This window comes from Centropristis striata, chromosome 16 (genome assembly GCF_030273125.1).
Source record: "Centropristis striata isolate RG_2023a ecotype Rhode Island chromosome 16, C.striata_1.0, whole genome shotgun sequence".
NCBI classification, from domain to species: Eukaryota; Metazoa; Chordata; class Actinopteri; order Perciformes; family Serranidae; genus Centropristis; species Centropristis striata.
Genome location: NC_081532.1, coordinates 35065991 through 35089990, shown reverse-complemented (window position 1 = coordinate 35089990; position 24000 = coordinate 35065991). Strand labels below are relative to the sequence as shown.

Sequence of the window (24000 nt, the reverse complement as noted above, 5' to 3'; positions counted from 1 at the left end):
CAGATAACGTTACCAGGTAGAAAAACAAAAACCATTAAAAAAAAAACCCTCCACTACAATCATTAACATACGGCAGGATGAAGTGGTGCCCCGAGTGTGAAACTTCACACAGAAACAAAGTGGGCAGCGATCGATGGGAGACTCCCCCGTGAATGGAGGAGGAGGAGGAGAGAAAGCTGCAGAGGGAGGACTGAAAGAAACAAAGACGCCTGAAGGAGGAAAGAAGAGAAAAAACGCTGTAAACAAATGGAAAAGCTCAGCCGGACACGTTAGCAGGCGTGGCGTGGGCCAGCTATCGACTGAAGGGGAATGCATTACTCTCCGTCTGCAGGGGAGGACGCCGTGAATTAATGCTGGAGAGGAAAAATATAAACTTACCAACAAACAAAACTCCTCACAGAGTTTATAGGAACACACTTTATACTATTTTTATCCTGTTTGCAGTTATTAAATATGTGCCAAAGTATCAACGCACTTCAGGTTAAAGTGGCAGAAACCTGGAATACACCACCAACCCCACAAGTACTGACACATTTTGAATGTGAAGAGACGATTGAACGGGTTATCAGCCCATAAATATGGCAAGTAGAAGTCTGCTCCACCTACTTGCAGGTTGAGATGGTCATTGTCAGTCCAAATAAAGTCATAAAAGAGCAAAAAAGACAACAAAATGACCAAAAAATTACAAAAAAACAACACAAAATGGGCAAATAAAGTCATAAAAAAGCAAAAAAAGGACCAAAAAAGACACAAAATGACAGAAAAAGTCATAAAAAAGCAAAAAAAAGATTTTTTTGTAATAAAAATTACAAAATAAATACCAAAAAAGAGACAATATGACATTTTTTTTTAAAAATGATCATAAAACACATAAAATGGCAATCAATGGCAGCTTGGTGAAAAAAAATCGGTTACATTTGTTCAAAGGCTGCAGTTTCCTTACGACTACGCTACAAAAGCATTCCTCTAGGGTTAGAGCAAATAACATCCTGGTTAGTCATTTTAAAAGAAAGCTAAAAAAGTAAATAAATGCACATAAATGCTGGGACACAAAGCCTGGTCTCCAGCTGGTCTTCAGAGAAACTTTTCCTGCTTTATACTCTGTTTATCATACTTTTCAACTTGCTTTTTACTGTTATTACAATTTTAGTAGAGTAATCTTACGCAGAAAAGTCATATTTCTATATTTATTTGTTGCTGCAATGGTCGTTTTTCAGCATTTTTAATTTATTGCATGTTTTTACAAAACCAATCAACTTAAAAATTGGTGTAGATGGAATTTTGGAAGCTAAGTCAGGCCCAAAACTTCCCCTCAACCACTGGAAAAAAACTCAAGAAAATACTTGTCACAATGCAGGAACTTACAACATCAAGATAAAACTAAACTGGAGATTGACAGCAACACAAGCTGCTTTATCAGCTCATATGAAGGTAAATACACTGTAAAAAATAATCTGTTTAATTTACAGTAAAATACCGGCAGCTGTGGTTGCCAGAACTTCACTGTAAAAATTACAGTGAGTGGATTTTCTATTCTAAATTTAAATGTAAATATCAGCAAAAACTGTAATTTAGACTGAGTATTCCTGTTATTTTTAGGGTAATTGTGTCATTCAATCACACATCATGGTATTTCTCCATAAATTTTGCATGAAAATGTTATATTTTTACAGCAAAACTGTATGTTTCTTCCAGTTTATGACAGAAAAAAGTAAATGTTTTGTGCTATTCTTTAATTTACGGTAATTAAAAGTGTCTAATATGGTGATGTACAATTTTTAATTTTACGCCCCATTTATGATGTATTTGACAGAGTTTTACTGTTATTTCTACAAACATTTTTGACAGTGTAAGAGCTGCAGGTAGCAGAATCAACTGACTAACTTTCAGACGACTTCTATCTCCAACATTTGATGTAAATGTTGAAGCTGCAGCACGTTTGTCCAGTTAAAAAGTTCAAAACAGCTCAAATTGCTGAACTATAACGCAGCTTCATCCAGCAAGCAAACGCCATAATTCTGCAGTTGACCTTGCCATCGTTGCAACAAAAGATAAAATTATTACGGCCATAATAACTCGCCAGGGCAGTAAAATCCTTCTCATAAGTCTAATAAATGACTAATCTGATTAGTATTCTAATGGATTGATCTCTGACTGAAACCAAAAGTCTTCCAGGACTATTATTATTATTATTATTATTATTATTATTATTATTTCATCGTCAGACGCCACAATCACTGCTTCTATTCTACAATCCTGCAAACCAAAGATACGTTGAATTTCAACATTTTTGGACCATAAATGTAAATGTTTCTGAATGTTTCTGCAACCTGTTCTCATTGAAACACGCTGACAGAACACAGCTGCTGCTTTAAACACTCTTTAAAAATACTTGGTTAAGTTTGGTCACAACTATCACTTGGTTAAGGTTAAGGAACAAGAACACTACTTCCAGAGAAACTTCCAACAACGCCACACAGATATATAAGATAAAATAAATGATTGCATCAGTATTCAACCCCTTTAAAGTAACTGAACTCAGGCTCCGTTTACACGAGGACGGTCTGAACAGAAGACCTAAAGTGGCGTCCCGTCTTCACTTTTTATTCCTCGTTTAGACGAGCGTTTTCAGGAGGAAATCTGCTGCATACGGTGACGCAAAAGTGTGTGAAATGTGATTGTATGCAGCCAGGCGGCATCACTTAAAGCCATAAGAGCATCTTTGGGCATGCAGAAGTTTTCACGCCACACATTTTCATCAGCTACTCCTTCCACAAAGTTCTCCTCCATCACTAGATCTCCCAGGTCTCGTTCACAGCCGTCTGGCTCCTCCCACCAATCGCTGCATCCAGAATGTGATGGAGGTAATTCCAGATCCTTCTCTGTTCACTAATACTATCTGTACATATCCTGGACATTTGGTGGAAAGACTCCTGTAAGTTTATTAGAGCTGCCAGAGCAGCTTGAAGGTCCCACCATGGAAATAATCCCACGTTTCTTTATTTCCTGTCCTGGAGCATGTATGTGACGTAAACACATACGTGACGTGAGCAGATCAGATCAGAGTTTTGTGTCTTGTCAGTGTAGACGACACGCTACGGAGGAGAGGATTACACTTTTACACTTTGGAGGGTGGTTTCAGATTTTTGCGTCTTTAAGCCCCAAAAACGCCGTCACCGTCTAAACGAAAGGCACTTCACATAAAATATTTTGTCGTTTTTACCCGCGAGCGTCCTCGTGTAAACGGGGCCTAAGACAGTCAGGATCAAAAACAGAACCGCGGCCTCTGATTGGTGCTGGGAGTCACTTCCTCGCACCTCGCTCCCCGTTAAACATCACACGCATCGTGAAAGACGCGAGCGAGCTTTTCTTCACATCTCTCTGCTGCCTCATGGCGAGTATTTCTGCCTCTATAACCACCGAATCAGAATCATAAATATTGTTTCGTCTGAACCCAACAAACCAACTCTCCTCCAGGACGATTCAGGCCCCGTTTACACGAGGACGCTCGCGGGTAAAAACAACAAAATATTTTATCGGAAGTGCCTTTCGTTTAGACCAGGGGTCTCAAACTTGCGGCCCGCGGGCCAATTGTGGCCCTTGTGACGATATTTTGTGGCCCCCACCTTGATATGAAAGTTTAATGTGAGTTTTATATGAATGGCTCTTTACCGTGTTGTGTGGAAGGTCCCTTTAATTACTTTTTTGGTAATATTGTGTCTTGTTTTGGTAATTTTGTGTCTTTTTTTTTAAATAATTGTGTGTCTTTTAATAATTGTGTATTTTTTTGTAATTTTGTGTCTTATTTGGGTCATTTTGTGTCTTTTTTTTTGTAATTTTGTGTCTTTTTTTGGTCATTGTGATACTGACTCCAGCGGCCCCCAGGTAATTTGAGTTTGAGACCCCTGGTTTAGACGTTGACGGCATTTTTGAGGCTAAAAAACGCAAAAATCTGAAATCTCTACACTGACAAGACACAAAACTCTGATCTGATCTGCTCACGTCACGTATGTGTTTACGTCACATACATGCTCCAGGACAGGAAATAAAGAAACGTGGGATTATTTCCATGGTGGGACCTTCAAGCTGCTCTGGCAGCTCGAATAAATTTACAGGACTCTTTCCACCAAATGTCCAGGATATGTACAGATAGTATTAGTGAACAGAGAAGGATCTGGAATTACCTCCATCACATTCTGGATGCAGCGATTGGTGGGAGGAGCCAGACGGCTGTGAACGAGACCTGGGAGATCTAGTGATGGAGGAGAACTTTGTGGAAGGAGTAGCTGATGAAAATGTGTGGCGTGAAAACTTCTGCATGCCCAAAGATGCTCTTATGGCTTTAAGTGATGCCGCCTGGCTGCATACAATCACATTTCACACACTTTTGCGTCACCGTATGCAGCAGATTTCCTCCTGAAAACGCTCGTCTAAACGAGGAATAAAAGGTGAAGACGAGACGCCACTTTTGCGTCTTCTGTTCAGACCGTCCTCGTGTAAACGGAGCCTCAGTCCGGAGACTTCCAGCAGACAGAAGGTCACCTCACGTCGTCTGGAGAAACGTAGCGGCCTGTTGCCCCGGACACCTGATATAAGCCCCGCCCCCCTCCTGGGAGCCCCTCATACAGATTCACCCCGGCCCTCCTCCCTCTCTTCTTATTCCCTCCTCTCTTTCTGCAGACAAATTAACATTAAAGAACACATACATGAATCCTAATCCTCCCTCTCTCTCTCTCTCTCTCTCTCTCTCTGGCCACATTATCACTGGGGATCATGCTCCACATCCATACATGTCCATCCGTCTCTCTCTCTCTCTTTCTTTCTTTCTCTCTTTCTTTGGACAAATTAACATTGCTAAGCACTCATGCACATTCAAACACGTCCCTACATCCCCTGCCTGCCTCTCTTTCTTTCTTTCTTTCTTTCCATCTCTCTCTCCAGACAAATTAACATGGTAGAACAAACACCTTTGTCCTCATCCCCTCCGTCTTTCTTCTTCTCTCTCTCTCTCTGGTCAAATTAACTTTGGGAATCAGTGAAACCTCTCTCCATCCCGCCTTTCTTCTCCTTCCATGTCTTCATATCTCTCTATCTTTAGGGCACATTAGCATCAGGAAACACCCATGCATGTTTTAGATCTGCTGCTTATCTTCCTCTGCAGACGTATATTATTGACACTGACAGAAACATATATATGTCCCCGTCTCTCTCTTGCTTAGAGGTTTTGCAGAAAGTCAAAGAAGGAAAAAAAAAAAAGAACAAAAACCTCAAATGTGGAACTCCAATTAATTTAAAGCCGCCCCTCACCCATCACTAGCACCAATCAGCCAAGAATAAATCCGCGGCAGATCTAATTACCGCGTCGTCTCCGAAGACCCCGGCCGCCGCCGAGCCAATCTTCCCCTCCTTGTTTGAACAGGCTGATGAACTAAGGGACTCGATGGATATCAAGTCATTTTGTTTAATTTATAAATGGATTTTCCCCTAATACTTAAATTATCATCAGCATGAGAGAGAGAGAGAGAGAGAGAGAGAGAGAGAGAGAGAGGAGCATGGGGAGGTAAAAGTCTTGAGCATGTGGTGCAGGAGAGGACAGAGGGATGAAAAGATGGAGGGATAGAAAAGAGGCAATGCAAAGAATCCCAATGAGCGATGTGTCCTTTCCCCGTTTACGCTGCTGACAGCTTCACAATTACACTCCAACTATCAGAGGGAACGCCGGGATCAGAGGGAACAGAGGAGAAGGTCGGAGAGGTCGGAGAGAAAACACATCCAACCTGGATTTATTGTTCTGCAAAGCCTTGAAATATTCCATCTTTTTATTGTCCCCATTCCCACTTTTCCAGCTATTCCTACACAGAACCTGGTCTCACAGGAATCCGTGAAATAGCCACGGATTCGCTTAACTCAAAATCCGTGGAATAGCCACGGAATCACTCAAATTTCCGTGAAACTGACACGGATTTGGCTACAATGCAAGTTAATGACAGTCATATCCCGTGGCTATTCCATGGATATTTGTTCCTATTGGTTTGTTCCAAGTCACGTGACTTTTAAGGTCCCGGCGGTCATTTTGTGTCTTTTTTTCGGTCATTTTGTTTCTTTTTTAAGTAATTTCGTTTTTTCATTTTGTGTCGTTTTTGTGTAATTTTGTGTCTTTTTTTAATAATTTTGTGTCTTTTTTGGTAATTCTGTGTATTTTTTGGTAATTTCGTGTATTTTTTAAGGAATTTAGTGTTTTTTTGTCATTTTTTACATGTCCCGTGGCTATTCCATGGATATTTGTTCCTATTGGTTTGTTCCAAGTCACGTGACTTTCAAGGTCCCGGCAGTCAGAACAAAAAACATGGCGGACAGTTCTCTCATTTTTAGTGAAAAAAATCAATATTTTGACTTAGTTTCTGCATAAAAATGGATTTTGATCACATTTCTAGCGAGAAATATATGTTTTATTTTCTAAATATTCACTCAGTGAATGTACATAATCACTTTGTATGTTGGAATAGCCACGGGATATGACTGGCATTAACTTGCATTGTAGCCAAATCTATTGGCTATTCCACGGATTTTAAGTTAAGCGAATCTGTGGCTATTTCACAGATTCCTGTGAGACCATATTGCCTACAACTTCAACTTGTTCTGACTGTTTCCAGTCAAAACTCAGTCTCCAGCATCCACACCTGTACAGAGTACATTCTCTAGTTGAGTGTGCTTGAAAGAGCACACTATATACTATTCACGGGCATATTCCTATGTTTTATTCTTCCGTTTCTTCTGTGTTTTTTTGTCGGTCGACTACTCCTCCCAGAGTTTTAGTCTCACGTACACTAAAAAAGGTATCAAATCGACCGGCTCGGCCATAACAAGTGTGCCATGTCTTTTCTATGGGTTTTGACAAACGTTTTTAAAATTATTTGGCAAAAACACGGCAAAAAATCCCCCCAATGTTACCTTATAGAGAGGCTAGAGTGGATGACATCATCGCTAGAGTGCAGAGGGACAGAAAAATTTGTCCAAAAAATGAATTTGGAAACTACGCTCGAGACCGCAGATGCCATCAGAGTTATATCACAAATGTCACAGAAGCAGCTGCAATTGATTGATCTGCTCTGATCGGTGGCCGCCACACACACACACACTGCAAAAAAGCCAACTTGTATTTTTTGGCCTAAAACAGTGATTTAAGTTGGTAAAACTTGGAAATATAAATTAAGTTAGCACAACAAAGGAAGCCAGTCGTCTGCTCAAAAACAAGTTGGTGAGTTGTTGTTACTTATATCTTTAAGTTGGGGTTCACAACAAGGGACAATAGTTCTGATAACTCTTATTTCTTTGTTGGGAAATGCGGGAAAGCGGTGTAATTCATAGTGAAAGCTAGCGGCTAACTGATGCTAGCGGCTAAATGATGCTAGAGGCTAACTGATGCTAGCGGCTAAATGATGCTAGAGGCTAACTGATGCTAGCGGCTAACTGATGCTAACAGCGCTGCTTGTTACAGCTACAAGAGTAGCCATTAGCGTATCAATGCTAACTCAAAATTGTAATCACAACATTAGCTGACATTTCATAGCAGCGTTACAATCGTGCCAATTCAGCACATTGCAGAAGTTAGCAGAAGTAAGGATTAAAAGTTATTACAATGTTAAATTATAAGTTAGTACAACTTACAGTTGAGTTGACAAAAATCTGCATTCAGAGTTGAGCAAACTCAAAAACAAAACTTAAAATAATTAGTTTAATCGTCCAACTTAAAATTTTATTGAAGTTTGTTTGTATTTATTTAAGTTTGTTTGTCTGTATGTAATATCCTCCAATATTCTCTAGGGTTGGAATTTGGAATTTGCAAGTATTTCAATGAGTGTCCTATTAAGGGTTAAAGTGGTGAATCTGGGAGAAAAAACTTGCTTTTTTCCCACTTTTTTTTCTCGTAAATCTGCAACTTTTTTCACGCATATTTGCCACTTTAAATCTCTTAAATCTGCGACTTTTTTTCTTGTAGATTTGCCACTTTAATCTAGTAAATTTGCAACTTTTTTCTCAAAATATTACCTGAAGTTACCAAATATAGTTCTTTGCTTGATAAAGGGTTAAAAGTGACACTTTTTTCTCGTAAATCTGCAACTTTTTTCACGCATATTTGCCACTTTAAATCTCTTAAATCTGCTACTTTTTTCTTGTAGATTTGCCACTTTAATTTTTGCCACTTTCATTTTTTTTTTCCCACTTTTTTCTCGTAAATCTGTGACTTTTTTCGCGCATATTTGCCACTTTAAATCTCGTAAATCTGCGCCTTTTTCTTGTAGATTTGCCACTTTAATCTACTAAATTTGCAACTTTTTTCTCGAAATATTACCTGAAGTTACCAAATAGAGTTCTTTGCAGAATAAAGGTTTAAAAGTGCCAGTGAATGAACTGGACAGGCCCAGTATTCAGCCATGCACCCTGCAGAAAAACACAACTTTCCTCCCCTCCTCCCTCCTCCTCCCCTCCTCCCCTGGTGTCCTACCTGGTTCGGGCGTCTCGGAGTGTGAGGACGAGGAGGCGGAGGACGCCCCGTCCTCGTTGACGGCTCCCTGGGACAGAGACATGCCTCGGCCCGGAGGAAGCTTCATGCCGAGCTGCTCGGCCGTCTCCACGTGGTCTCCAGGGTGGATGTAGTCGAAGACGCTGCTGCCCGTCAGCTCCACCTGGACACACAGCAGCTGCTTCACTATTCAATTCAATTCAACTTTATTTATAGAGGCAGACTCAATGTGCTTCACAATGTATACACATAATTACAGTCAAGTCAAGTCAAAGTTTATTTATAGAGCACATTTAAAAACAACCTCAGTTGACCAAAGTGCTGTACAGTTATTAAAATAGAATACATCATACACAACTGGGTATAAATAAAAACAATAAAAAGAATAAAATACTAAAAACAGTAAAAACAATAGATTAAAATCCTTTCCATCCTAAATCTCTTCTCTCTTTCCTTCCTTTTCACCTCCTCTGTCCTTTTATTTCTCCTCATTTCTTAACTTGTGAAAGATTTGCTTTGATTTCACCCTCTCCTATCTCTTCTTGTCTATCTTTTTTTTAAAACTTATTCTCTACTTTATTCTATTCCTCTTCAGTGTCTCACTAAACATGTAGCCAAATCACAAAAAGTTGCTTTATACATGAAACATACATACAAAATAGATAGATAGATAGATAGATAGATAGATAGATAGATAGATAGATAGATAGATAGATAGATAGATAGATAGATAGATAGATAGATAGATAGATAGATAGATAGATAGATGGATAGATGGATGGATGGATGGATGGATGGATGGATGGATGGATGGATGGATAGATAGATAGATAGATAGATAGATAGATAGATAGATAGATGATAGATAGATTACTTTATTCATCCCCGAAGGGAAATTCGGTAAAATTAAGTGTTCACATCTTTTTCTGAACAGTTCAAAACAAGAAACTGTTCTTCTCTTCTTTACTTCATCCATTTCTTTCACATTTTCTTCCCCTCTTCCATCTCTTCCTGCTCCTCCTTTTCATCCTAAATCTCTTCTTTCTTTTCTTCCTGCACCTCCTCCTCTGTCCTTTATTTCTCCTCTCACACCTGTTCAATTCTGCTTTGATTTCACCCTCTTTCTGTCCATCTTTTCTTCCTTTCTCCCTCCTCCTCAGAGTTTCTTATAACCCCTGCTCTCTCCCTGTTTCTCCTCCTCTAATCCACACTTTCTTTCCCCTTCCTCCTCCTCCTCCTCCTCCTCCTCCTCTAATCCATCCCTCAGCGAATCAGCGGCGGCTTTTCATTCTCATGGAAATGGAAGAAATAAGCTTCTTCTTATTAAATAAATACAGAGTCCTTTCACCTTAAAGACTCTCATTAGCGCCGATAGAAGCGGATTTGTCTTCGTTAATTGGGGATGAGACGAGGGAGCGCCGCCAAAACCAGCGGAACGCTACACACACACACACACACACACACACACACACACCATGCACAAACAGATGCACGTCAAGGTTATAAACACACACACACACTCACACTTAAGCAGACGATTTTCTACGGGCTCATGTTCTTGTCGTTTAACGTGTGTGTTTTCATTTGTAGCGTATCAAAACATTGTGCACATTTATTTTCAAATGCTAATCTGGTTATGTACTGTATGAGCATCTGTGTGTGTGTGTGTGTGTGTGTGTGTGTGTGTGTGTGTGTGTGTGATCAGGTTTTTGGGGGTCCACTGGGACAAAGGGGATTACATGGGTGTAATCCCTTTAATAAGAAATCCCTTTAAGGCAATTTAGTCCCCTCATAAAGTCTCATCTGGAGCAGAAAGTGATGATTAAGAAATGAGACTGATCACTGAATCTCTCTCACACACACACACACACACACACACACACACACACACACACACACACACAGACCCCGGTGCACCATGGGAGTTAGTGTTCATGTTTACACGTTACAGTGCTAATTGGATCTACATTGTTCTTCCTCGCAATAACACGCCGACTTTTAATCAATTAAAACTTGCCACAACTATTTTACATAAAGTCACTGGTGGAGCTAATTATACAGAGATGGAATTAGACATTCAGACAGCTACTGCAGCAACACTTGAAGAGAATTATCACACAACAGAGGGGGTGAAAGTCCATTATTGTGGGCTAATATATACGCTGCAGCGCAAACAAGACGAGGCGGAGGAGTTCAGCCAGAAAGTTTCACTAACGCAGACTGGTGCATCAGACAGGGTTGCATCAGTTGCATCAATAATACAATAATAATAATAATACATAAATAAAGCATAACTCCTGCACCACACTGCACATAATATTTTGTAATTTTGTGTCTTTTTTTGGTAATTTTGTGTCTTTATTTGATCTTTTTTGTTCATTTTCTATCTTTTCTTGTAATTTTGTGCCATTTTTTGTTAATTTTGTGTCTTTATTTGATCTTTTTTGTTCATTTTCTATCTTTTCTTGTAATTTTTTGTTAATTTTGTGTCTTTATTTGATCTTTTTTGTTCATTTTCTATCTTTTCTTGTAATTTTGTGCCATTTTTTGGCAATTTTGTGTCTTTATTTGATCTTTTTTGTTCATTTTCTATCTTTTCTTGTAATTTTTTGTTAATTTTGTGTCTTTATTTGATCTTTTTTGTTCATTTTCTATCTTTTCTTGTAATTTTGTGCCATTTTTTGTAATTTTGTGTCTTTATTGGATCTTTTTTGTTCATTTTCTATCTTTTCTTGTAATTTTGTGTCTTTTTTTGGTAATTTTGTGTCTTTATTTGATCTTTTTTGTTCATTTTCTATCTTTTCTTGTAATTTTGTGCCCTTTTTTGGTAATTTTGTGTCTTTCTTCGATCTTTTTTGTTTATTTTCTATCTTTTCTTGTCATTTTGTGCCATTTTTTGGTAATTTTGTGTCTTTATTTGATCTTTTTTGTTCATTTTCTATCTTTTCTTGTAATTTTGTGTCTTTTTTTATCTTTTTTGTTCATTTTCTATCTTTTCTTGTAATTTTGTGCCATTTTTTGGTAATTTTGTGTCTTTATTTGATCTTTTTTATTCATTTTCTATCTTTTCTTGTAATTTTGTGTCTTTTTTTGGTAATTGTATGTCTTTATTTGATCTTTTTTGTTCATTTTCTATCTTTTCTTGTAATGTTGTGCCATTTTTTGGTAATTTTGTGTCTTTATTTGATCTTTTTTATTCATTTTCTATCTTTTCTTGTAATTTTGTGTCTTTTTTTGGTAATTGTATGTCTTTATTTGATCTTTTTTGTTCATTTTCTATCTTTTCTTGTAATGTTGTGCCATTTTTTGGTAATTTTGTGTCTTTATTTGATCTTTTATGTTCATTTTCTATCTTTTCTTGTAATTTTGTGTCTTTATTTGATCTTTTTTGTTCATTTTCTATCTTTTCTTGTAATTTTGTGTCTTTATTTGATCTTTTTTGTTCATTTTCTATCTTTTCTTGTAATTTTGTGCCATTTTTTGGTAATTTTGTGTCTTTATTTGATCTTTTTTGTTCATTTTCTATCTTTTCTTGTAATTTTGTGTCTTTTTTTGGTAATTTTGTGTCTTTATTTGATCTTTTTTGTTCATTTTCTATCTTTTCTTGTAATTTTGTGTCTTTTTTTGGTAATTTTGTGTCTTTTTTTGGTAATTTTGTGTCTTTATTTGATCTTTTTTGTTCATTTTCTATCTTTTCTTGTAATTTTGTGCCATTTTTGGGTAATTTTGTGTCTTTATTTGATCTTTTTTGTTCATTTTCTATCTTTTCTTGTAATTTTGTGTCTTTTTTTTGTAATTTTGTGTCTTTATTTGATCTTTTTTGTTCATTTTCTATCTTTTCTTGTAATTTTGTGCCATTTTTCGGTAATTTTGTGTCTTTATTTGATCTTTTTTGTTCATTTTCCATCTTTTCTTGTAATTTTGTGCCTTTTTTTGGTAATTTTGTGTCTTTATTTGATCTTTTTTGTTCATTTTCCATCTTTTCTTGTAATTTTGTGCCATTTTTTTGTAATTTTGTGTCTTTATTTGATCTTTTTTGTTCATTTTCTATCTTTTCTTGTAATTTTGTGTCTTTATTTGATCTTTTTTGTTCATTTTCTATCTTTTCTTGTAATTTTGTGCCATTTTTCGGTAATTTTGTGTCTTTATTTGATCTTTTTTGTTCATTTTCTATCTTTTCTTGTAATTTTGTGCCATTTTTTGGTAATTTTGTGTCTTTCTTTGATCTTTTTTGTTCATTTTCTATCTTTTCTTGTAATTTTGTGTCTTTTTTGGTAATTTTGTGTCTTTATTTGATCTTTTTTGTTCATTTTCTATCTTTTCTTGTAATTTTGTGCCATTTTTTGGTAATTTTGTGTCTTTATTTGATCTTTTTTGTTCATTTTCTATCTTTTCTTGTAATTTTGTGTCTTTATTTGATCTTTTTTGTTCATTTTCTATCTTTTCTTGTAATTTTGTGTCTTTTTTTGGTAATTTTGTGTCTTTATTTGATCTTTTTGTTCATTTTCTATCTTTTCTTGTAATTTTGTGCCATTTTTTTTGGTAATTGTATGTCTTACTATATATATTTGGCGTAAAAAGGGGCAAAAATGAGGTTAAAGAAGTGTCAATCGTTGTTAAGTTTAAGGGATGAAGGTTAGTTGATGTGTAACTAGTAAAAGCTGGAACATTTGGCTGAAGTTGAAGCTCTGAACAGAGTTGTCGTCTCTCTTTAACTTTAATGTGAAAGGACACAAAGCGTCAGCCTCCGTGGTAAACTGCAATATGTTTACTTGGCAAATAAAGAGAGTGTGATTAAGCGCAGACGGTTTGTGCCAGACTCTGTTATTCACCAAAACATGAGCTGAAGACGTGCGTCAACCTGAGAGTTTTAATCAGCTGAAACTTTTGTTTCTTCCTTTCCTTTCTCTTAAATTTGTAACGTTTCCTCTTGTAAATTTGAGATTTTTTTCTCATATATTTGTGATTCTTTTCTCATAAATTTGTGATTTTTTTCTTTTAAATTTGAAACACTTGTCACTTTTTTCTTGAAAATGTTTAACTTTTTTCTCATGAATTTGTAACTTTTTTCTCATAAATTTGAAACGTTTTACTCATAAATTTGTCACTTTTTTCTTGGAAATGTGTCACTTATTTCTCATAAATTAGTAACTTTTTACAAAAAAAATTTGGGACTTTTCTTATAAATTTAAAACGTTTTTCTCAGAAACGTGTCACTTTTATCTCACAAATTTGTACCCTTTTACTCTTAAATTTGAGTTTATTTTATAATAAATTTGTTTTTCTCATAAATGTGTCACTTTTTTCTCTGATATTTATAACTTTTTGGCCTTTTTCTTGTTAATTTGTGATTTTTCCATAACATTGTAATTCTTTTTTCATTAATTTCATTAATTTTATTGTATGTCTTACTATATATATTTGGCATAAAAAGGGGCAAAAATGAGGTTAAAGAAGTGTCAATCGTTGTTAAGTTTCAGGGATGAATGTTAGTTGATGTGTAACTAGTAAAAGCTGGAACATTTTGGCTGAAGTTGAAGCTCTGAACAGAGTTGTCGTCTCTCTTTAACTTTAATGTGAAAGGACACAAAGCGTCAGCCTCCGTGGTAAACTGCAATATGTTTACTTGGCAAATAAAGTGAGTGTGATTAAGCGCAGACGGTTCGTGCCAGACTCTGTTATTCACCAAAACATGAGCTGAAGACGTGCGTCAACCTGAGAGTTTTAATCAGCTGAAACTTTTGTTTCTTCCTTTCCTTTCTCTTAAATTTGTAACGTTTCCTCTTGTAAATTTGAGATTTTTTTCTCATAAATTTGTGATTTTTTTCTTTTAAATTTGAAACACTTGTCACTTTTTTCTTGAAAATTTTTAACTTTTTTCTCATAAATTTGTAACTTTTTTCTCATAAATTTGAAATGTTTTACTCATAAATTTGTCACTTTTTTCTTGGAAATGTGTCACTTATTTCTCATAAATTAGTTACTTTTTACTAAAAAAATTTGGGACTTTTCTTATAAATTTATAACGTTTTTCTCAGAAACGTGTCACTTTTATCTCATAAATTTGTACCCTGTCACTTTTTTCTCTGATATTTATAACTTTTTTGGCCTTTTTTCTTGTTGATTTGTGATTTTTTTCATAACATAGTAATTCTTTTTTTCATTAATTTCATTAATTTTATTTGTAACTTTTTTCTCATAAATTTGTAACTTTTTTCTCATAAATTTGAAACGTTTCACTCATAAATTTGTCACTTTTTTCTTGGAAATGTGTCACTTATTTCTCATAAATTTGTTACTTTTTACTAAAAAAAATTTGGGACTTTTCATATAAATTTTATAACGTTTTTCTCAGAAACGTGTCACTTTTATCTCATAGATTTTGTACCCTTTTATTCTTAAATTTGAGTTTATTTTATAATAAATTTGTTTTTCTCATAAATGTGTCACTTTTTTCTCTGATATTTATAACTTTTTGGCGTTTTTGTTGTTAATTTTGTGATTTTTTCCATAACATTGTAATTCTTTTTTCATTAATTTCATTAAATTTATTGTATGTCTTACTATATATATTTGGCGTAAAAAGGGGCAAAAATGAGGTTAAAGAAGTGTCAATCGTTGTTAAGTTTCAGGGATGAAGGTTAGTTGATGTGTAACTAGTAAAAGCTGGAACATTTTGGCTGAAGTTGAAGCTCTGAACAGAGTTGTCGTCTCTCTTTAACTTTAATGTGAAAGGACACAAAGCGTCAGCCTCCGTGGTAAACTGCAATATGTTTACTTGGCAAATAAAGTGAGTGTGATTAAGCGCAGACGGTTTGTGCCAGACTCTGTTATTCACCAAAACATGAGCTGAAGACGTGCGTCAACCTGAGAGTTTTAATCAGCTGAAACTTTGGCAACCTGCTGCTCCTCATACATCATGTTCCCTCCAGCAGAGGTGGGCCAAGTGATTTAACACCATTATAACGCTGCTTTTATTCTCTTTTTTCTGTCTTTATGGGACAGAAGAGATGAAATAGAGAGGACACAACAGCCTTCAGATCCACGTCAAACTCTGGCAAAACATTGTGAAGATGTTGGAAGGACGAACATGTTGATGTGGATCTGGATCATCTGACAATGTTTACGGCCATAAACTTTCACCTCCATAAGGCAACTAAGTGTGAGAAAGCAAAAACAAATCCAATCTGTGTGCACTTAAGATCTGATTTGACAAATAAAATGGATTTTTCCTGCAGTTTTGAATGGAGCCCCAAATGCATTTTTAACCCTCTGAAGCCAACAATTATGTTTTCTTTAAAGGATCACCACAAATCTACAGTCTGTTGTTGAAATAAACTGTAAAAAACAGGAATTATTGTAAGAGTTTAAACATTCCGACAGTCCCTTGAACAGATCATCAGTTACAAAGGCTTCTGTGAGAAAAAAAGTGACCAAAACTTGTGTTAAATGTTGATATTTTGTGTCAGAATCTCCTTTATTCTCCATGTGTCATTTAAAATAAAGTGTTTGCACTAACCAGATCCTGTTGAAAACATTAAATTCAACAATTAAAAAAAAGAAATTCTGTTTACACAGAGCAGAGAGGAGAGGACAGGAGAGGCTGTTTACACAGAGCTGAGAGGTATTTTGTGTAATTATTTAATACCTTTCATGTCTTTTTTTTGTCTTTTTTGTTATTTTGTGTCTTTTTTTAGTAATTGTGTGTCTTTTTTGTTCATTTTTGGCCATTTTGTGTCTTTTTTTGGTAATTGTGTATCTTTTTTTTGGTAATTTTTTGGCAATTTTGTGTCTTTTTTTGTTCATTTTTTTTGTAGTTTTGTGTCTTCTTGGTCTTTTGTGTTTTGTGAAAACATCTGTGACACTTAAAAAAGTTATTCAACTTGTGTTATTTTCTGATTTCTGTCATTCTAACTGTGTTTTTTCTGCACAAAGACATCTTTGAGTTGTTCTGACTGTGCTGATTCAATAGAGCTGCAGGACTTATAGACTTATAGAGATTTTATAAACTGCAGCGTGTAAAAAAGGAAACGACTCGTTGGGGTTCAGAGTATTTCCTAAACTGTTGGATCTTCTGCAACAATACTGCAGAAAAAAACGATACTTTAACGACTTTTAACCAACAATTAAAGTGTTGAAGCTTCACTTCACGGCATGAAGCTGAATGAAGGTTTATTAGCTGCAGCGGAGCGTCCACAGTGACCTCAGAGAGGGAAACTCAGCTCTGCCGTCAGGTTTGAGTTCTGACATTGTTTGTCTGCTTAGAGTCTTCAGATAAAAGTTATTAAAACACAACAGAGACGCCAGACGGCCGGCGTTATCGCCGCCTCGCTCGCCCTCCGAGACAAGGACATCAAGTGACAGAAGACAATAAGAATGATGGTGATAAACACGTCCAAACTGGAGAGGAGAGAGAGAGGAGAGAGAGGGGAGAAGAGGGAGAGAGAGGAGAGAGAGAGAGAGAGGAAGAGAGAGAGAGAGAAGAGGATGGAGAGAGAGAGAGAGAGGAGAGACAGAGGAGAGGGAGGAGAGAGAGAGGGAGAGAGGGAGAGAGGATTCGTGATGAAATGTTCAAACTGGTGTGTTTGTGCAAAGTGAGTGTGTTCGTATCTGTCTTTTCCTCTTATCTGTCTCTTCACCATATCTTAGGACGTGTGTGTGTGTGTGTGTGTGTGTGTGTGTGTGTGTGTGTGTGTGTGTTTGTGTGTGTGTGTGTGTGTGTGTGTGTGTGTTTGTGTGTGTGTGTGTGTGTGTGAGTGTTACAGACACTAACACACTCTGTGAAATGATCCACTACAGCAAACTCACTGAAGTATCAGCATCAAAATGTTGTTAAATTAGCAAAAGTAAATACATTACCGGTCAAAAGTTTTAGAACACCCCAATTTTTTCCAGTTTTTTATTGAAATTCAAGCAGTTCAAGTCAAATGAACAGCTTGAAAGGGTCCAAAGGTAAGTGGTGAACTGCCAGAGGTTAAAATAAAAAAAGGTAAGCTTAACCAAAACTGAAAAATAATGTACATTTTAGAATTATACAAGTAGGCCTTTTTCAGGGAACAAGAAATGGGTTAACAACTTAACTCTATGGAGTCTTGGGCTATTTTGTCCATTTTTGAATTCTTTTCATGTCTTTGTAAGTCATTTTGTGTCTTTTTTTGTGTCATTTTGTGTCTTTTTTTTGGTCATTTTGTGTCTTTTTTTTGGTCATTTTGTGTCTTTTTTTTTTTTTTTAGTCATTTTGTGTCTTTTTTTGGTCATTTTGTGTCCTTTTTGGTCATTTTGTATCTTTTTGGTCATTTTTGTTTCCTTTTTTGGTCATTTTGTTTCCTTTTTTGGTCATTTTGTGTCTTTTTTAGTCATTTTGTGTCTCTTTTGGTCATTTTGTTTCTTTTTTGGGTAATTTTGTGTTTTTTTTTCTGGTCAATTTGTGTCTTTTTTTGGTCATTTTGTGTCTTTTTTTGGTCATTTTGTTTCTTTTTTGGGGTGATCTGAACTGTGCGTGTGAGATTGTGTTCAGTGAGCGGGGGTCGTGGACAACATGCATGTTAAATTGGGGGTCGCGACTCAAAAAGGTTGAGAACTTTAGAGGAGCAGAGTTCAGCAGAAACCAGACGGACCATCAGACAAAACAACAGAGTTCCTTTAGAGATCCCTAAAACATCTAGAATATACCACATGGAGTGTAGAAGAGAACTGGTTAAAAAATGTTGTGAAGAAAAGAAGTGTTGGTATTAATAATTGTAGTGAGTAGGTCAGAAACTCTCCTCTTCTTCTTCTTCTTCTTCTCTCGTTAAATAATCCTCCCGCTCAGAATATGTGACATAAAAACAGAAAGCTCTTTTGTTTTATTGTGAAGGGAACAATTAAGTCCTGAAAAACAAAACCGCAAATAAAAAGACATGAAAAGTGAAGCGTTGAATTCCCATTAATCAGCTTCTCACTCTGCGGATCGCACTTTAATTAATACGGAAACATTTTTAAAGCTACACACACACACACACACACACACACACACACACACACACACACACACACACACACCTCAGTAAAAACAGTAAAAAACCTCTGTGTGACTTTTGTAAAGTACTAATCAAATAAATTGATGTTGGCTCGCAGGGTTCAGAATTAATTACAGCATTAAACATTAGCTAAGTGGGGGTAATATTCCAAGTTTGATAGTGCATAATTACTTTGCTGGTTAATGATTCATGGGGCATCGAGGAGGAAAACCACGGACACAAGCAGGAGAGAAAACACTGCAGAGGAACTTCACTTCCCTCTTTAAACCATGAAACAGTCTTGATGTTTCCTCTTATTCTCCTCCTTTCAGCCTTTATTCTGTTTTTTTTAGAAAGAGTAAACAAGCTCTTAATGATCCTCCAATGTAAATATAATATGACACACTTTATTCAAACTATTATTCACAAGGTCAAGATTCAACTTTAATGCTGTCGATGGGTTTAAATACAATAAATCCATTAAAGATTAAATAAATTATTAAATCTGAATTATTATTATCATAGCTATTGATCCCAGGCAGGAAAGAAATAGCAGCCAAAAGGATAAATAAGTAAAAAAATGAAGAATACTAAATACAAAAAAAATGTAATGTATATATATATATATATATAATAATTAATAAATATAAATAATTTTTCTTCTCTCTCTATGAATACACACATACATACACACAAATATACACAGAAAATGATAGAAAAAATAAATAATAAAATTAAAAGTATGTCTCTCTATACACACACACGTATATATATCATATATATATATATATATATATATATGTGTGAATAAAAACAAAGTATTAAATAATAGATACACATGTAAAATAGCATTAATAAAGTATATTATTATATTATTAATAAAGTACGCTGAGGCACAAAACATGAGACTAAACTATAAACACATATTTTCTAGAATTTTCTTTTGTCTTTTTTTTCTTGCACTAAATATTTCAAATAATCAGGCTGTTGTGTCGTGGTGCCTTCATGTACCATGGAACTTTCATCTTTTAGCTCAAACAAACAGTGGGTTATGTTTTTTTTTTTCCAGTTTAAAAAAATGAAAGGAAAATATTTTAAAATTTAGCAAAAAAAGTTTTTGTTTTATTCTAAATTTCATGCATTTTTCTGTGTAAATTTGTTAGATTATGCACAAGTGCAACTGTGCATCATGTTTATACAGTTTGTAAATTAATGTGTCTGTGCCCACACACAGCATGTGTGTGTGTGTGCATGTATGTGTGTGTGCATACATGCATGTGTGTGTGTGGTGTGTGTGTGTGTGAGGACAGACTCCAGTTGACAGCACTAGTGTGTTATCAGTCAGATGAATGGGGACGAATCTCTTTTGTCAGTAGAGTCGCATGAACACACACACACACATGCACACACACACACACACACACACACACACACACACACACACACACACACACACACTTTGCCCATATCCAAGGACACTTTCCTTGTCAACAGCTCAGAGGATGACAAATGTACGGTCCATTATGAACTGTTTGCCACCGTGTGTGTGTGTGTGTGTGTGTGTGTGTATGTTTGTGTGTGTGTATGTGTGTGTGTGTGTGTCAGCCGGGCTCTGATAGTGATGGTGATTTATTAGGCAAAAACAAAACACAGAACACTGAAAACAATCACTTCGTCTGGACGAGAGAGAGAGAGGGAAGGAGAGAGAGAGAGAGAGGGAGAGAGAGAGAGAGAGAGAGAGAGGAAGAGAGGAAGAGAGAGAGAGAGAGAGAGAGAGAGCAAGAGAGAGGAGGAGAGAGAGAGGTGAGAGAGAGAGAGAGAGAGAGAGAGAGAGAGAGGGAGAGAGAGAGAGAGAGAGAGAGAGAGAGAGAGAGAGAGAGAGGTGAAGAGGAGTCATGATGGGAAAACAGTGAAGAGGATAACAAATATAACTGTTTAAAATTGATCTAATGCATCATTTCTATTGTGCTTTCAACGTTTAATATTAGGAGGTTCTGTACAGTCAAGAACATTTTTAATGTGATGATTTTTGGTTTTGAATTGAGGTTTTGTAAAGTGTGAACATCAACATATTTAATCAGCACAATCATGGCTAGAAGTGGGAACAACTCAAACATGTCTTTGTGCAGAATAACACAGTTAGAATGACAGAAATCAGGAAAAAAGGTGTCATGAATAACCGAAAAATGACACAAAATTAGCAAAAAAAGACACAAAATTAGCAAAAAAAGACACTAAATGACAAAAAAAAACATAAAAGGATTTTAAAAATGTACATAAAAGGGAAAAATGACATTATGAATTTATTTAAAATTACCCAAAAAAGACATAATAATGATTAAAAAAAAAGACACAAAATGACCATAAGAAATAATGATAATAAACAGCCTCTCCTGTCCTCTCCTCTCTGCTCTGTGTAAACAGATTTTTTTTTTTAAATGACACATGGGAGAATGAGAATAAAGTGATTCTGACACAAATATCAACATTTAACACAAGTTTTGGTCACTTTTTATAATGGAAACTATCGTAACTGATGATATGTTCAAGGACTGTCGGAAAGTTCAAACTCTTACGATAATGCCTGCTTTTACAGTTTCTTTCTGTGATAAAAAGTGGATCTTTTTGTAGATCTTTTAAATAAAACAGCTTCAGTTTCCAGTGAAACACTCTGATTGGTGACGTGTCACTCTGACTTCAGTCTTCAGCTCAACATTTCACCGTGTGTGTGAGTTAAAAGGATGAACAGACCTTTTCAAATCAGACGTCACTGAACACTGAAGAGCCGCTGAAGACAGTGTGTGTGTGTGTGAGTGTGTGTGTGTGTGTGTGTGGCTTTAACCCCCTGAGAGGAACAGAAAGTAAGAGAGAGATTCTTCACCGAGATCAATACTACACACACACACACACACACACACACACACACACACACACACAAACACACACACACACACACACACACACACACACACACACACACACCTCCCTGTCTCAGCGTCCCAAATCACTAAAGCTTCTTCAACCTGCTGACTTGTTAAAGCAAAACTCACACACACACACACACACACACACACACACACACGCACAAACACATGCACACACGCAGGCACACACATACACACACACACACACACCATGCATGGTGTGTGTGTCATATTTTGTCGTTCATCATCTATCTGTTCTTTCACTTTTTTCGCACGACTGATCCCCCTCTCTCTCTCTGGAGTGATGAGTGTAGGTGAGGTGCATTCTGGGTACGTTACAGAGACACGACACACACACACACACACACACACACATCCCATCCTTAAGCCTGTGCAGAGGGAGGGACATGTATGTTTTAACACACACACATTCAGGCTTACAGCTGTCTGCTGGGTGTCACGTCAGCGTGTCGGTTCAGCAAAAACTTACAGTCGGACTGCAAACAGAGCTTAACACACACACACACACACACACACACACACACACACACAAAGACACACACACACACACACACACTGAAGTGTTTCTGTTCGATCTGTTGGACGTGTTACATTTGTCAGCTTTTTGTCTTTCTCTGTTTCTTGTAGCTTTTCGCTTTTAATTTGGAATATCTGCGCAGAAATAGTTTCATATCAAAACTGTAGCTTTATATATTTAATGTTTTTAACAGGATCTGGTTAGTGCAAACACTTTATTTTAAATGACACATGGAGAATAAAGAGATTCTGACACAAATATCAACATTTAACACAAGTTTTGCTCACTTTTTATAACAGAAACTCTTGTAACTGATGATACGTTCAAGGACCGTCGGAGAGTTCAAACTCTTACCATAATGCCTGTTATTTTAGTTACACTTTATTTCTACGATAAACAGCAGATTTTTGTCTATCTTTTTTTTTTTAAAAGAAAACATACTTTGCAAAGTGGGGACCAAGAAGCTGAAAGAGCTGAAAAAAACAAAACTATAATTCATAGTTGGACGTATTTTTGTCTACTAGAAAGTCGTTCATCAGCAAAACCCCAATGAGATTTATTTCCATTGGATTTCGGATTCATTCGTTCATTCATTCATTCATTCATTCATTCATTATCCTTATCCGCTTATCTGCATTCGGGTGGCGGGGGGCTAGAGCCGCTCCCAGCTGACATTGGGACATATAAAAACAGACAATCACACTCTCATTCACTCCTACGGGACATTTAGAGTCACCAATTAAACCTAAGTGCATGTTTTTGGACTGTGGGAGGAAGCTGGAGAACCCAGAGAGAACCCACGCTGACAAGGGGAGAACATGAGAACTCCACACAGAAGATGAGGAGACGGATTTCAGATTACTGCAGAAAATATACTGTGCAGGAAACAAACGTTTATGATACTTTTATTATTATAATCTTCACAAATTCTGAAAAACGTCTATGACTTTCTATGAGTTTCTGTCTAATGTTTTTGCTGTTTAGAAAATATTGGATATAATTTCAGTCAATATGAAGTAATTTAAGTCAAGTCAAGTCAAAGTTTATTTATAGAGCACATTTAAAAACAACCTCAGTTGACCAAAGTGCTGTACAGTTATTAAAATAGAATAAATCATACACAAATAGGTATAAATAAAAACAATCAAAACAATCAAATACTAAAAACAGTAAAAGCAATAAAACAAAATAGAATAAAATAGTAATAAAAACTCAATCCAAAACAGAGTTAGAGATAAAAAGACAAATAAAAGGGTAAAAAAAGTAAAAAAGAAAGCCAAGGATTCTTGCCTAGCTGGGACTGAACGCCAAGGAGAATAAATAGGTTTTTAATAATATTTTAAAGTGAAGGTTTTGGTTCTGGTTTGGTCCACAAGTGTTAAAAAAGATCTGGATGTGTTCTGACGACACACACACACACACACACACACACACACACACACACACTTGTGACACACACAGATTCAGACAAGCAGCTGATTTGTTTGTCCGTCTTTCAGTTTTTATCTGTTTAATCACTCGTCTCTTTCTCTCTCTCTCTCTCTCTCTCTCAGCCATTTATTCTCTATCTCTCTCTCTCATTCACAAAATCCACTGAGCGCTCTAAAACCCGTGGAAATCTCTCCTCTGTTCCCCCTCCAAATCTCACAACAATGGCGGTCTTTGAGCGCTGTGAGTGAGGGCCCCAGACGCTGATAAGCCTCAGTGTCGAACGTCCAAACGCCGGGCCGATCCCCACCTCCCAGTGCATTATGGGACTGTGATAAGGACACAATGGAGGAGCACTTTTATCATGTTTCTCATGCTAATACGTCCGCTGCTGCTTATTCCTTTTATTGAGAAGATTTCATTTGTTTAGTGTGTTAATGACTCTCACTGAGCTGCAGGTCGAGTGTGTGTGTGTGTGTGTGTGTGTGTGTGTGTGTGTGATGTGCTCGAGGCTAAATCTCATCCATCAGGCGAGCTCAAGGTCCTTGGGGCAAAAAGGCACACACACACACACACACACACACACTT

General features: G+C 36.4%; 1 protein-coding gene across 1 annotated transcript in view; it reads right to left on the bottom strand.

Moving 5' to 3' along the window:
* The window catches only part of LOC131987902 (neuronal PAS domain-containing protein 3), a 425063-nt gene that overhangs the window by 69606 nt on the left and 331457 nt on the right, over nt 1-24000 (bottom strand). The window contains exon 6 of the mRNA XM_059352818.1: nt 8507-8687. Within this exon, the coding sequence (XP_059208801.1) occupies nt 8507-8687 (181 nt within the window). The remainder of the gene's footprint in view (nt 1-8506; nt 8688-24000) is intronic.